At 42.6% G+C, this 16,510-nt stretch overlaps 1 protein-coding gene across 4 annotated transcripts in view; it reads left to right on the top strand.

Annotated features, from left to right (window-relative positions):
* The first annotated feature begins 5,896 nt into the window (after window positions 1-5,896).
* Window positions 5,897-16,510, top strand: part of aplp2 (amyloid beta (A4) precursor-like protein 2) — a 46,942-nt gene continuing 36,328 nt past the window's right edge. For 2 of the 4 annotated variants that reach the window (XM_020614737.1, XM_020614736.1), the window contains exon 1: window positions 5,897-6,227. In XM_020614737.1, the coding sequence (XP_020470393.1) occupies window positions 6,156-6,227 (72 nt within the window). In that variant the 5' untranslated portion in view covers window positions 5,897-6,155. The remainder of the gene's footprint in view (window positions 6,228-16,510) is intronic. The other 2 variants (XM_020614734.1, XM_020614733.1) reach the window with 1 other exon arrangement.

Genomic DNA, 16,510 nt, shown 5'->3' with positions numbered 1-16,510 from the left:
TATAGTCTGAAAGATAATATTTAATACAATGCTGAATACAATTCTGGCAATAACAAATCCTCAGTTACACATTAATTAGTAGTTGAAAGCAAAATATAATTTCTCTACCTTTAACATTTATTTTGAGTTGAAAAATCTTGCTTAACATGTCTGCCACATATATCTCTGCTCCAAATAAGTGCCTTACCGAAGTTCCATCTGCAGGGTGTATGTACACCAGTGTGTGCTCTGCAGACTCCACTGACGTATAAGAGTCTCCATCTGCTGTATAAACCACCTGCTGCTGTGCCCGGTCCGCCTGCTCCCCGCTGTACACTATCTGGGCCACTGTGCCACCTTCAAAATGCACCTGAAACACATGGACATGTTAACACAAAGGCTCTGAACCAGCTGCAGCAATATTACTGTTGCTACTGTGACTACACCTCATTTATCCTCTATTAACTTTAAATAAGCAATCTTATGTACAGTACTGTGCAAAACCTTCGGGCACTAAGGTAAAGTGTAGATGCTCACAAAATAATGGCATGAATGGTTTTTGTTTAATCAGTTCACTTCTACAAAGTGCAGTGAAGAGGAAAAATGTAAAATCAGCATTTGCAGGACTCCTCTTGTCTCTGAAGGTAGTTCTGTATGACTGGCTGTGTTTGGGCTTACTGCCACGCTGTAGAACAAACAGGACCATTCAGATGCTTTCCTGATGGTATCGTGTTATAAATAAGAATTTAAACATCTAAAGTGCCTAAAACTGAATGGATGGGCAATTTTGAGAGCAACTATGGTCAATGGACAGGAGTTTCCTCATCTGGTGAGTGTGTTCAAAAGAGAAATTCAGAGATGCTTAAACTGTCTTCTGATGTATCAAACATAGTGCATCCTCCTCTGTTGCTAATGGTTCTAATATTGCAGTTCAAACAGGACACAGACCTGTGTGGCGTTGCCTGAATCACTGTTATCAGTCGGACTCCACACAGCAGAGGGTTCCTGCTTGGTCTCCATGGCAGCACGGTGCCAGGCCTGTCAACCAGGGACACCTGTAACACACAAACAGACAAGAGGATTTAGGTGATTTTAGTAACAATAACAACAAAACGTGGTGATAGCCAACAGTAAAATATATCCATGGATGGATTACTGAATAGGCCAACTGGGCACAAGCCCAGGGGTCCTGAGGACTCAGGGGCCCCCTTACAGCTTGCCTGCAAAAATATCCCAGAGAAAGATAGATAATACCTAAAATGATATTTAAAAAAAACTACCAGAAACAGATGCAAATATGTCTATAAAAAATGCCAAATGTTCTCAGAATATGGTTGCATCTTTGCATATATGTGTGTGCAGAGATGCAACCTTGCAGAGACAGCAAGGAGATGCAAAAATGACTACAAAAATAAGACCACTAAGAGACAGAAAGCATCTCTGAAGAGACTCCCATTCAATCTTGGGGTTTCTATGTAGGACGGTGGCGGGCCTTTTACATTACTCTGCCCAGAGGCCCAGTGTGTTTTAATCCATCCATGAATATGCCTGGGGGGGGATTTTAGATTCTAATATGAAGTGGATACTTGGTGTCATACTGGTTTCGATGCATCACCTAAAAATATCATGAAGCAGCATTATGAGATTTTCTTCAGAGAAGTGCAGATGGTACGAATGGATGTTGGAGCGTCTACTGTCATATTGTACCTTGTACCGTTTAGCTGCAACACTGAGGCGCTGCAGCTGCATCTCAGAGCACACTGGCACTGAAATCAAGCCCACGTGCCATCTGAAACAGAGATTTGGGGTGTCCACACTCGCCTTTGCTCGGCTGAGGGGACCAACACGCCAAATAAGAGCAGCATGTCCCTCCGTAAACAAAGCGGCCACACCAGCCTCTCAGCGGGGGTACGAGCGAAAACACGGTAACCGTTTGCTCACAAGGCCGCCCGGAAAACGGTGTCTAAATACAACCACCCCTGGGCACAAAAGCCACTGAAGAAAACGCGTCTGTATAAATTCATTCAGAAATTTAGTCGGTATTAACATTAAATACAGTTCCCCCCTATTTTAACCCCGCAGGTTCTCAGTCCCAACCGGACCATACCACAAAAACTAGCGCCGTAGAATCCCGGGCATTTACTGCACCGCAACATTAGCATTACGGCCATATAGTCGCAATGTGAGCCTGAGCTTGGAGACAAACATAACTTGTCGGGCCACGGGACGTGGACCATGTTTTGTGATTTTTACCATAAGTGGTTTTGAAGCGGCAAAGGTCCGAATTATTTGGTTAGATCCACCCGTCCCCCCATTCTAGTTGAGCCCAGCCCTTCAAGTCTACCGTGAACAAGGAAGAACGGGCTCCATTTTGGGTGGGACTAACAACAACAACCACATCCGAAGAGACCCAAATAAAAAATATATATATTCTAGTAGTACAAATGCGTTAAAGCAACGCGCACATTTACTTTATATTAACAGAAAGACTATCGAGCAGTCGCGCAACAGAACTTATCGTGAAGCAGTCCCTGATTTTCTTACATTTAGTGGAAAACGTACAAGTTATTCTTACCTCAGAATGGTAGCTGCAGAGATGGCTGTATTGCATATATTAACATAATCTGCCTAGCAACACACCGGAGTCATAATTCTGATTGGTGGATAGTTACTTGGGACAAACGCAACCTAGACCAATTTTAAAACACGATTAAACAACTATTATGTATTCGCCTGTCTAACGTTTTTATTAATCATGTTCATAATTAGTGATTTATTTAATCACTGCAATTAAAACCAATCAAAAAAGTTTAACTTGAATCATTCAAAAAATTCGTTTACTTTTGGGTAGCATGTCTAGCTTAGTCTAGACTTTATGGTGAAAATATTTTTATGCCTATATATAATGTTTTTGAGGAACAGTGACATTAAATTTATGACTATTAATGCAGAAAGGCCTTACACAAGTACTTCCGTTGTAGGCTATGCTTTCAAAATACATTGACCAATCAGACCAAAGTAATTTAAACTTAAGAGTCTACAACGCAGTTTACAACACATTCTTCAATGAGAATAATAAAGTAATTAATACTGATTAATAGTCTTCTTGGGTATCAATGATGGCAAAAAATTCTTGGTACTAATTGCGTACAACTACATAGCCTACATAATAATGTAGCTTGGCCTTGAAACAATACAGTATAAAGCACTGCAACATGTAAAAAAACAAAAACAGCTCTTCAGATATCTTCAGTTAAATTAAGACATTAAAACCAGCACTGCTTTCCAGCCCATTTGTTTAATTCAACCAAAGGAAAGGGGGAGAAACACTCAGAGTTTGACGTATTCTTACTGGACTATGGTTACCTGTGGAGCTAACACGGAAAATTAATTCACTGTACTGAGTCATCTGGGGATCAACCTGACACATCCCAAGATGCGACTTAACATGTGCAGCGTGTTCTAACAGGTAAAATGGCTGATGCTTCAAACATTCATAACCACTCTGGCTGCCCTGCCTGAAGCAAAGCTGAAATGTACAAGATGTGTTTTTTAAAAAACCATCAGAGAGAAATACATATGGTAATGTAGGGGGGGGAAGGAGTTTGGAAAAATAGGATATAATCAGATCACAAAAGGCAAATGTGTGAGTGGACAAGCTTTAATTTAACCATCATCAGGATATTTCAAGTGATCCTCACACATTCAGAGGTCTGTTTGAAGGTTAAGCCTTGGTTTTAGAATTCAGGTTAGAATTAGGTTTAGATTAGGGTTAGAGGAAGGGTCAGGTTGGGCATTTAGTTGTGATGGTTAAGTGTTAGGGTAAGGGGCTAGGCAATGCATTATTTCAAGGAGTGTTTTCACAATTACAGAAAGACCAACTTGTTTCTGTGCTTGCAAACCTTTCTTGTGGTGGACCGCCCTGTCATTACACATTGGTTTTTAGGCTCCAGGTACATACAAATGGCAAATTTCCAACCAGACACTGCACCACTACAGCCTTACAGTTGTGAACAAAACCACCACACCACCAAGAACACTTGGGTTTTTCTCTATGTGCTTTTGTCTTCACTTGGGCCTGACTGAGCCTTAGCGGGATCAAACTCATTCAAATCTACCAAGCAGTCCTCTGAAACCATGAGCTGTTTGGGAAACTACTGGATCCATATTTCCTACAGCCACTGAATGTTTGCTGTGTGCCTAACTTGAGCCTCAGACCTCCATGTAGTTCTCTACACTGAGATACTCCAATGGAGACACTTGAGCTCCATTTCTTTTGGCTCTTCTGTTTGAACACAAGAATTTAATGCATCTTGCAGGGATCACACCCACAACCTTAAAGCTGCTAACAGTCCTCTTCCTCCTGAAATACCACCAACAGTTCCATTTGCCTACTCTGACCCTGTTGGAAGTGGCCCCAAAATGTTCTTTGGACATTACACATAGAGTGAGATACTCTATGAAGAGACAATTGTGTTAGAGAACATCTGAGAAGTTCTAAAGATTTGATTTTCATTAAACACAGTGAATTTCGAAGTCACCCTCAGTCTGACCAAATTTAGTGATTTTTTAGGGTCAGACTTCCAAAGGACACAAATGGCTCCATGAGCCAGAGGACTAGTGAATAGTTTTGAGGTTGAGGTTTGAGCATTGTAATGCTCACTAAGTGCTGAAAGGAGCTTAAATGTCTAAATGTCCAAAGAAGTCAAACGCTCCTAGAAATGAAACACAAGTGTGTCTGCTCAAATAGTTCTGGGTGTTCAAGAATTGCCTTAATTTTTCTAAGTCTTAGGTACAATCCTCGGGCACTGAATTTTGTCCAACAACTAAAGGACACTCTCAGAGGCTCTAAAAATGCTGGACAATGTCATTTTACAAAAAGCTCTGGGTATTAGAGGGGTGCTTAGAAGTTTGGTGGACTTTAGTCATCAGCCAGATTTGCAAGCCCCCTTTTGATAAATTCTAAAATAAATTTACAAAAACAGTTTTTCACTAACATTCTGAATGAAGACCTTAAAATGTTGTTTTTTTTTTAATGTGGTCCACACTTGGTCAGCGTCGTCAGACCATCTGCTGTTGATAAGAGTGTGTGTGTTTCTGTGTGTGTAATATAACCGACTGAGTAAAAACAATTAAGTCTGTTCATTAAATTGCCTCCAAAACTAAGAAAAACATTCATCTGGCTGCATCATTTACTCAGTTTTTCTCTTCATAAGATATTACACAGATGTCTACAATATTTTGCGTAGATACAACGAACAAGCAGAAGACTAATGCATAGCATATTTTTATAAAAGAGGTTTTCTTATAACAAATCAAATGCTTTGCTTTAGCTAACTATTCTGTTAATTTTGAACTGAAGCAAATCTCTTCTTGAGCAGAGAAGATTGTGTTGTCCTGGGCTCATTTGAATCTGATCTTTAAGCTCATTAACAAAATGTATTTGGCTCTTATCACTGTCAATAAACTGACTTAAAAGTAACGTGGTAACTTCAGTAATGTAAGTCTGCTGTTGAAATACTCAGCTCAGCACCAACACCACACTGCAAAAGTGCCCTCAAGTCTCCATCACATCTATTTAACAGGTAGCTACTCTGCTAGAACGCACTATAATCAGTGGAGATCAAAGTCAGTTAAAAAGTTTACCAGCTACTGTACAAGAGTGCACATTAGTCTTAAAATATAATGTAGTGTAACAAACGGCACTGTATCTGCATCTGAAATACAGTGACTAAGGAATAGAAATACTTCAAATGTGGACTCAGGTGCAGTATTTGCTCCAGCTCATAAGAATGATGTTATTGTGTTATGCGTCTGCGGAGAAGCCCAGTGTAATTTGCGTTGGAGGGTGGATGCAGGGCGCAGCAGGCGCCTGGTGGCGCACCGTGCCGCGCTGTGGATCACATGAACCGGAGGAGGGAGGAGGCAGCAGAGGCAGAGCCGCCGCGCCACAGACACGGTTCACATTTCCAGAGGAGACCGACTCTCGTCCCCCCCCACCTCCCACGTTTTCTGAGGAGCTTGGGTAACAAAACAAGCGGAGCAGGACTCTCCGGGATAGATTATCAGATTATTCCAAGGACTTGGTTTACTCTTTGTTATTCCGGACGTCACCTTACACACAGAGCTGCCAGGGCTGAAGTTATTTACAGCAGCATAACCGGAGATTTTAGAAGATGGGTTCAGTCCCAGCGTTATCGGTCCTTATTTTGGGCATCGTGGTTCCAGCGCTGTCCGGGTATATTGAGGTATGTGATCTGAAATATGTTTTGGTTTATTATATACCAGGTTAGCCTGACTTGGATCCAAACACCTGTGTGTGTGGCTGACGTGTGAAAAGGCAAGTCTTTTCGGCCTGTATTTGTCCGAAATGCACGTGAGGCATTTACGGCCAACCTCTGTTGATCTCCTAACGAATACATGTTTATGTGATTATAAAACATATTTATTAGGCATTGACTCCTTCTCCCAGACAAGATCCTCACACAAGTATCGATCCTTTAAATTAAGATTTATGCAATACGTGTAATTGCTTTTTCTTTAGTTTAAAGGCTTTAACCGTGTGTGTGGAGGCTGATATAATATCACAAGTAGTTAAATATTTATGAACTTGCTTTCAGGTTATTCTTTGCTTCCTTCTTGAGCACTGATTGCACTTCCTTGGTGTGAGTTGAACAGTGTGGGGCCTGAAGGTGCTGTAACAAGACTTGTAGCAGGGTTTGCTGCAGAGATCAAATGAAAGACAACGGGTGCTTTGTCAGGCCTTTGGGGGACACACTCTGCTATAGATCACAAACAATATGCTGCCTGCTGTGCATAATGGCTGTGTCTGTGTCTCTGTTTATTATTAGGTGTCCAAACTCAAGCTTTTCCTGTGACACAGGGTGACTCCCCCTAAAAGCAGACCTGTGAACCAGACAGACCCCTGTTCTTACTCAGTTGTGTCTTTTAAAGTCTTATTTTCACAGCTTTGTTAGTCTGTATTAGAATTTGAACCACTAAAATGCTGGAGTCCGTTTGTTGGCTCCAAATGGCACCCCCTCATAGATGTGCGCACACACTTCCTACCGTACCTGATGTCCTATTTTCCTGCTGGCTCGCCAGTTATTGTCCTCAGACACTGATGCCTGCAGCGTCAGACGTGTGACATCAGATAACAATGCACCCATTTTCAGGACCAACGGCACCCCCGCCCCCACCCCCGCAGAGGGTAAACACAAATGATCCTGCTCACTGTTGAAGCAACCATGACAAAACATTTTAACAAGAGGCCTCCTCCTGGCACTTTTGTGCACTGTGCAAAGTGGTTTTTAGGGCATGTTTCTCTCTCTCCCCTGGATTTGGAACAAAAACCTCGGCCATTTTGAGATGGTATTGGCTGGCATTGTGTTGGGGGAAATAATGGTTATTATGTCCCCAACAAAATCTATGCTGCTGCACTCTCTCTACAAAGACTTGTCGCCTTTTCAGTGATTGCCTCCTCAGTCAGCCTTCTAACTACACAGACACGATGATCAATACAGACCCTCCTGAGATGATTAATGGATGAAATCAATGAATTTTTCTTATCAGTTTCACAGATTACAGTTGTTGGCTGCTGTGTGCCCTAACTGTAAGGTACATACTGATTATTCCTGTGATTTAATCAATAACTGGCCTGAAAGAAGTTTTTTTTCTTTGTTTGATGTGGCATTTTTATTAGCAGTAACACATCACTTGTATAGAATATTGATCTTCATCCCTTTTGTGCCTGACTCCTTTGCCTCCAAATTCACACTGCCTACAGGAAACTTAGCACTGAAGTTATAAACAAACTCCTTACAGTTGGAGAAAGAAGACATCCAACTAGATTATGATGTGTGACTGCTCAAAATGGTGTAAGATTACATGTTTTTTTTTAAACTGAAGTCAATAATTACAGAATTGCAGAGTGTTCTTTTCTCAGCCAGGATTGTAGTGAAGCCAAAGATGCCTTTCCCTTTCCTGTCAACGTTTGAGTCGTGTCAGCACTAGACAGCCAGAAACCAACTGCGTGATGTTAACTGTTGCTGTAGTTTTTCGGTGAAGCAGACTGGGCCCTGCCGATGAGCTTGCTGGTGCACAGCTGAGGCAGATATTGCTGTGCTGACATGCTGACTGCACCCGCTCCCTTGGACCTTGAGCTTGAATGTACAAGCCTGGTGAGAGCTCCTCCGAGACACATTCACTGTCGGTCAGGGATGGTTTATTTCCTCTCATCCACCCCTCACCTTCCTTTGTTTCTTTTGAGGTGACATCGGACCAGAGCGGCCCTCTTGTTTTGTAGTTTCCCCCATTTAAATGTTTTTGGATTAGCCTGCTACTTCAGCTGTGTAAACGGTTCTGTTTTGTCAGATACCTGTGAGAGTGCCAGATTGTGGGCTTTTGTTTCTTTAGCTGTTTCCCTCCCTCATCTATACATCTCTGTGCAGGCTGCAGTGGCTTCAAAACAGGATTTGCCCCAGTGATTTTTTTGCTCTTTACTTCCCGTGACTCCCCTTTGAATCTCATACCGCTTTTTGTATACAAAAAACATCAAGGCGGGTTTTTATTTCACACTTTTGTTAACAATCCAGGGTGAGCGGTTGCGTCTTTTCTGGAGCTACTTTAGAAACAGAGTGTAGGCTAGAACCACATCGCAGGTTTACCCAGAAAATTGCATCACACTGGGGCATTTGCTCATTGGCTCCTAGTGAATTAGGAATACAAAATATCTGGAATAGTTTGAAATCTTTCCAGTTCTTGTACCACACTAATTCTGACATGACATTAAACATAAGAAAATATTATGGCTAAGGCTACAGTTATACACGTCATAGTAATAATATTAAACATCCTGTCTGCTGACAGTCAAACTTTTCTATCTAGTTATCCTTGACCACGTGCACCCTGTAAAAAACTCATGACAATGACTAAGCATTTAACAGTCTAACTAGACATCCTGTCTCCACTAAACATTTCTAGTACATAAAGTATCTAACCAGTACCTATCTGACTAAAAATACCTAACAAGTTAATACATTCAGCACATTTTATTCTCTTAAACAAGCAGAGATTATAGCTTCTATGACACACTGAGAAGAATGACAAAATATTACACAACATTTGTGCCTGTCATAAAATGTAAATACATTTTGGTGTTTTCTTTCCAGGTGGCCTGTAGCATCGACTATTTCAACACTTCTTAATTCAAGCTGTCTAAATCAAGACTGAGATTGTGTGGAAGAGAGTTGTTTAAAATGTGCAGCATCTTTGGGTTTATGCTTTGGCACTAGACAAATGGCCAAGCAGATCCAATCCACAGAAGTGTAGAAATGCACAGGAAGAAAAAGAATAATAAGCATAACCCAGAGATGACTGTGGTGTTGTGCTTAGCGCTCTCTGGTTGCAGTCCTCTTGCAACAGCATTTTTCCTGACATCCAAAGTCTGTGTGCATACTTGGTTTGTGTGTGCTTGTAGGCAAGCATTGATATTAAAGTGTGCTCCTGTGTGCTTCCATTGTGTATTTGCTCTGGGTACGGGCTGATAGTGAACAATTCATGTGAATGAATGCCCCCAGTTGGCTCTGATTGTCGGGGTGGGTACTATGGAGCCTTTCGTTAGCAGGGCTAAATGATCCTCTATGAGGGCCTTTTGTGTGCCCCTGAATAGCCAGGACAACCCAGTGAGTCATTACAGAGGTGATGCAGATAACAAGCAGAGACCAGGGCACAGGCAGACTGATGGCGATGGTCCCTCAAAAAAGAACCCAAAACAACAATCAGTAGCATTTGCATTTGATAATAATCTCTAAATATATTATTGTGGTGGAGCACAGTTAAAGCCTTCAGTAGGCTGTTCCTTCTCTCACTGCTAAGTTGTAAAGATTGACCTTTTCACCTCCACATTCTCCTGTGTTAGTCAAGTTGAAGACAGCAGCCAAGAATCAGCCTCACTCACTCTTGAATTCGTAGACTGGCACCTAAAACCTGGCTTTCACCTGTTCGGAGAGGCAGATATACCCATGAATCTCTTAGGGACAAGAAACACTGGGATCTTATTGATCTACTAAGGGAAAGGTAGTAATTTCCCAGAGCCCTATGCTTCCCTGCCTGCTCATACACACACTCATGCTCACTCACCATCACCCCCACTCGCCCACTCACTCAGTCAAACCCTCATTTCTACACCCTGCAGAGGCAGCCTGACTTTACAGTAGCTCGGAACACAGTGAATCACCTGTGTGTAGTATGGTGTTTGCTCAACATTCAAGTCTGATCTGTGCTCTGTGACTAACAGTAGGAAGGGATGTCTGATTGAATCGAAGCCCTTATTCTCTGTCCTTTGATTTCCTCAAAGACACCTTCCTGTCAGTTGGTGAATCTACAGCGTTCTGTCTTCGTCTGTCTCTCCATCTTCCCTTTCACTGCCATGGTCACTTCTTCCTCCAAGCCTGTGCATGTCTCCTGGAGTGATTCCATTGACAGACACCTACCCAGCTCTTCCCAGGATTTAAATAGAGAGGCCTCATCAGACGAGCCTTGTTCTCACCATGCTGGGGCTTTGTCTCCAAGGCTCTGCATGCGCTCTCATTATCCCAAGTGAGCAGAGTTGCAACTGGAAATGCAGATTTTTGTGTCTGTAAATGCCTTCAAAATGTGTGTCTGTGTGTGTTTGTGCACTCGAGTCCTCTTACAGCTCAGCTCATCACATATTTAGTCTGTTTTTCTCAGTGAGAGATCCCGGGTGGCGGGGACTTGGCTGGGAGTGACTGGGTTCAAATCGACACACTCATGGCTGCACATCGCTTAAGTTGCACTAGGCTTCTTGCCATATGTAGGTCAATTTGAACAGCCATGACCATCTTCCAAAGGGAATGGCACCCAGGCCTGAGTGTTTTTGACAACAGCTTTGTCCAGCACAGCTGCATGAGAAGTCCTTTTATCAGCTTATATCCCAGAGTGCTCAGGAATGCATAGCCTGAAGTGCCGAGGGCTCGCTGTATCGTACTGTAGTGGCTCTCTTCCTGCGACATCGCTGAAAGTGACTGTGAGCAGATCGATTTCAGTAATAATAATCACCTTTATTTGGCCAAGCATGTTACAAGGAAATTGTTTCTGGTATGGAACCGAGGCAGCCATCTGCGGCGACCAACTCACACCGATGGCTCTAACCATCGGGGACAACTTGGGGTTCACTGTCTTGCTCAAAGACACTTCAACATGTGGACTGCAGGCACCGTGATTCAAACCTCCAACCCTGCGGTTAGGAGACGACCACTCTACCCACTGAACCACAGTCTCTCCCACAGTCAAAATCATCCCCCTGTAGTCCTTCTGAAGGGAGCACTGCCTTTTCAGACATCTTTTTTTTAATGTATTATGTATGTACTATATTAAACTAAAATATTCATTTGAGAATAAGAACATAGGTAGGTTAAACCCTGGCAGCCCCCTGCTCAGTCCATGTGTGTTGTGTGTGTTCCTGGCGCTGTATGAGTCACTTTTGTTGCTTCGGCTTTTCTCTCAGTGAATAAAATATTTGGTGCACTAACTTTGAGTTACTGTGCACATGTACCTCTACCTATGGCCCCACCTGTCCTGTCCTCAGTCACTGTCTGTCTGTACTGTATGTGATGAAGACTTTGCCTGCTGTCCTCTTCTTGTCATATTCAAGAAATGTAGCTCATGATTTTGTAAGATCAGCGAATCATATGCCATCTGAGTTGAGGCCTACACACTGATTTGTTTGCTATTTTGCCTGCACAAAGTGGAATAGAATGGAGACAGGCAGCTGAGAATCAGAGAACCTGTTTTACTGTGTGTCAGGCATTGTTTTCTGCTGTTTGAATGCTCAACTGCACCAGAAAATGTAAGAGCATGAATTACTCAGCAGCTGTTTTTTTCAGTTCAGGAATCTTCAGTTGAATTTTGCCTCTCTTGTTAAACAATAGCACATTCAAATCAGACCTAGTTTTCCAAACTTCACTTGTAATAGATGTCTTTTCTTACTGCTTTGTTGATTTGCTTTTCTGGCTTTTTTTGTAAGTGAGCTGGAGTCTTTGATTTGTGTCACTTTGTGCATCATATGCCTGTGTCTTTATTTTCTCGGGGTGTGTATTCAGCAGCCTGGGAGGCCAATTTTTGATGTTTTTGTGTTGATGTGTAAGTGCGGTTGCAGCCACTGTGTCTGTTGTTTTCTTGTCTTGTGGTGATTTGAGAGCCACAGGTCCTTTAGGATCTGTTTCTTTTCTCAACTTATCGCATGCTTAGGTACAAACACAGAGTTCCACAGTTTTATAGCTGATGGGGAAGGAGGTGGTGCTCTTGTCTTGATAAGCTGGCTGGACGACTGGGAGGTTACTTTGCTATTACAGCGCAACACTGCACAAATATTCCATTCGCTGCCAGGGAAAACAAAGCGTGTTAGTTCCAAGTTCCTCTCTGTCCAACTTCCTGCTTACTGAGCTTCCTTTATATCTCTCCTCTCTTTACTTGTGCCTGTAGTTGAAATGGTATCACCAGAGTGCAACCACAGGTGTCACAGACTCCATCCTATTTCTCTTTTATTTTTTCTTTTTAAGTTCTTTTTTTCCTCAGGAGAATGGGAGGAAATGAAAATGTCAGAACAGTAAGAGAGAGAAGCAGTGCAGTGTAACTGCATACCCCCGAGAGAGACCTGTGCTGCTGCTGCCGCCGCCGCCACTACTCAGGCTGTGTGACGCCCCTGTTAGCACTCTGTCTGATACAGCACTTTCTCAAGGAGAAGGTGGCCAAGGACAAACTGCAGCCCTGTAAGATGGTCCACTTGGGACATGGACAGAACAAGGGAGGAGATTTTACCTATGAAGGAGAGACAGGGAGAAGCAAGTGGGTAACTCCCAATTCCCTTAACTGCTTCTACACTTCCCTCATTTGCTTGTGTCTTAGTCCTGCTCACATAAGATAAGACTATGAGAGGAAATAGAAAAGAACATGTTTGTACAGACGTGAGATGTCCTGTCCTCTGATTCTTCATTTGAAATGTCCAATCATCAACTGATTTCCAATAAAGGGGTGTGTTGGCTCCTAAAGACTTCCATGAAGGATGGTCTCCTTTATCCTTGCTCGTGTCTCTTCTAGCCTCCTCGCTTATCAGAGCAGGAATAAGAGCTTTGGGACGTTCTTCAAGATGGTGGAATGGAACGACATCCGGGTTGAGTGAGGATCAAGGAGCAAGAAACAATTCAGTCAGGGAACTGAGATTTATCCAGTGTCTGAGACAGAACAGTTTTTTTTTGCAACAGCTTTCCTTTCAGTTTTTTTCCATACTTACCTCTAAGCTCCTATCTTCATGCACTGTAATTAATTCAGTGAGATGTGTTCATACAAGATGAAGAGCTGAAGCCTGCAGGTCCCCGCCCTGCCCTCACAGAAGCAATAAAAAGAAGTCGATTTGTGTTTTGTAGCTATAAGTTAGAGAAATGGCAAAATGTAAATGAGAGATAGAACCTGACTGGAGCTGATTGGACATCATTTCTTCAGCCTAAACTAGAAAACCCCAGATGACGGAAAGGGAAAAAGTAATGTATCGTGAATGCTAACGTGAAACCCTGGGAAATAAGGGCAAAAACAGAGTGAGATATGTATGATTTCACTGAGAGCATGTGCAGCAACTCTCCATCCTGTCTCAGTCTGTTTCCCTAACTGCAAACAGACAGACAGCTGTAGGGCTGCATAATGACAACAATTTTAATCACTGACTGTGAATCGAGAACTCACAGGATTGTGAAAAGTACTTATCACAACACCCTAGAGCCCAGCACGACTTCCTCAGGGTGCTTTTTTGTCTGATCAACAGTACAGAACTCAAAGATATTGACTGAATTTACAATGATGTAAAACAGAGAAGTCCTCACATTTGAGAACCTCGAACCAGCAAATGTTTTGCATTTTTGCTTGACTTTGCAGATTGATCACCAAAATTATAATTTCATTTTCTCTTGATTGACTAATTGATTAATCTGCTAATTGTTTCTGCACAGTGTAGTTTCCCAAGTAAGTCTCTGCACAGTGTGTGTTTTATTGCATGCTCATATTTAACATTCTGCACCAAACCTCCCTCTTTCCAGATTTGGCAGTGGCTGAGCAATGACCCTGGTATTTTCATTATAGTATCTCTTGTTAATTTTTTAACTAATAACCAGTAGATTATTATTCCATTATCGGTCTCTAGTTATGATAAAAACATTCTCATGGGAAATGACTCCTGTAACAACAGTGATTCTACATAAAACCATGAGTCCAAGTCAGATCATGAGTTTTAGGACTATTCATGTCATAAGACATCATGTGTACATTTTTTATATTGTTTCAAACATTTCCAATTTACATAACAGTTCCCTGAATTGGCACTTTTTAAAATTACAAACCTGTGGCTTCTGTATGGTGCAGCCGTGCACCTCTATCACCCAGTTTGATCTGAGATAAAAACCAATCAAGCACTTTAGAGATTTCCATTAGTTTGATGAGATATGACTATAGCTCCAAGTGCAAATCTGAAATAGTCTCTTTTCAGACAAACCCATTAAAAGTCATTTGATCTTCTGCTGCTAATTATAGAGCTTTCTGAGCAGCTAGCTGCCTTCACCAGACTGCACCCCCTCCATTCCACACCTGCTCTCCAGCCGCTCCCTTTACTGTTTATCACATCCCGTTTTTATGTTTTAGCCTCACTGTGCTATTACTGTGGTGAGCAGAATTTCAGACATTATGGTCCAGTCATGTAAGGGTGTAGGGCTTTGTCAGCCTCACAGTCATTGTCATTGTGCTGGTTTGGATGTAGGATTTCTCCCAGAGAAGTAGCAGGATGCTGCCGAGGGGTTCCTTCACTTTAGGGAAAAACACAAGAGGTGGGGGAGCAAGGTCGAGGCAACTAACAACAAGCGAGTATAGCAGACAGGCCTAGAGACTAATGCTCCCGCCGTGTCTTCTCCATAGAGGCATGACTGATTAGCTGTTGGCCTCAGCATGTCTTACCATAGTTATATTTTCCTCTAGTTTGATTGAAATCCCTCTGCCCTCCCCCCTGCAGAGAGGCTGAGGGAGGGCAGAGTGGGGCCTAATGACAGATAAGCATATCTACATTACATCCATCATCTTCCCTTGGTGAAGATGACCTGCCCTGCTTTGCCTGCAGCATCACTGCAGACATGTGGGTTATGTCTCTGCTCTACTGCTCAGAGTCTGCAGGGGAGACAAAGGAGAATGGAGCTCTGCAGCCTGGGTGGTCGTCGGAGAGTGGCATTGAATGTTGGAACCAGACTACTGTCATTGTGGCACATTTTTAATGCAACCATGTATGATGACGATGAAAAACTATTTTAATATTACATTTATACATATAGTTCAATATGTTACCTGATAGCTGAAAATCCATTTAAATCCTCTACAGGGATTATAGGACATGACATATTTAGACTATGCCAATGACGAATGATCTCACAGCTCATTATTCATGGAAAATGTTCCTGTGAGCAAGATTCAGAGTTCATGGATTTTCATTTCCTAACATGTAGTCTGATAAAACACAATCATCATCACATTTTCACTAATCATCCAAAATTTACAGACATGTCAAAGTAAAACATGGCAACATGCTGCTATCATGATGCCAACACCAGTCAACAACTTTTTCCTCTGTCAGTTTTTCCTCAGTGTACATCTGTCACCTGCTATTTTTTTCATGTTGTCAGATATTTGGGAAACATTGCTGTGTCCTTGATCGCGTTCTTTCTCCTGCAGTTTTCTGCCTCCTCCTTGATCAACTCACCTTGTGGCAATTGAATGTGATATTTCCATGTTGTCCTTGAAACTACCTTTCCCCTCCTGCCTTCAATGTCAGCTCCCACTGAGCAACATTCTCCGTACCGTCCCTGTGGTTTTGACACAGCGTTCTTCCTCCCCTTGTTCCTCACCACCGACTGTACAGCACCACACATTTTAGGACAAATTAGCTATTTTATGTCATACTTTGTTCAATGGAAAGGTTTGTCCTTGTGCTTGCCTCATCTCCTCTTCTCACTCTACTGTCTCTCTATTACAACTAGTATCACCTCATTGCCACTTCCCCTCCTCGCTTCCCCAATTTCACTTTTGCTTGCTCAACAATTATGTGTTCATTAACTGTGGGAGTTCAGGCAGCTGAGAGAGACGTCAGTGACAGGGCTGGAGGCCTCGCTGAGACGCCCTGCTACTGTGACTCCTTTATTGACAAGTCTGCCTGCCTGGTCCCGAGGAGCAGCCGTGTGGTGCTGCATGCTAATGAGCACGGAGTCATCCAGCAGGAAAATGAAAAAGCGAGAGTGGGAGTGACCGAAGGAAGGAAGGAAGGATGCAGAACAGTGTTTTCAGTCAACTTGCAGGGTATGACAGGAAGAGAAACAAGAGAAAGTGAAGTGAGCACAGGTCATTTTTCCCAAATCCCTTCTCCTTAGCACAAGAGATTAGGCGGCTGTGGTCTTCAGCAGACAAGAGAGCCACACTCCTGAGTCTA

The sequence above is a fragment of the Monopterus albus genome, unplaced genomic scaffold (assembly GCF_001952655.1).
Source record: "Monopterus albus unplaced genomic scaffold, M_albus_1.0 scaffold150.1, whole genome shotgun sequence".
NCBI lineage: Eukaryota > Metazoa > Chordata > Actinopteri > Synbranchiformes > Synbranchidae > Monopterus > Monopterus albus.
The sequence above is the reverse complement of the archived record's forward strand: the minus strand, read 5'-3'. Positions and strand labels throughout refer to the sequence as shown.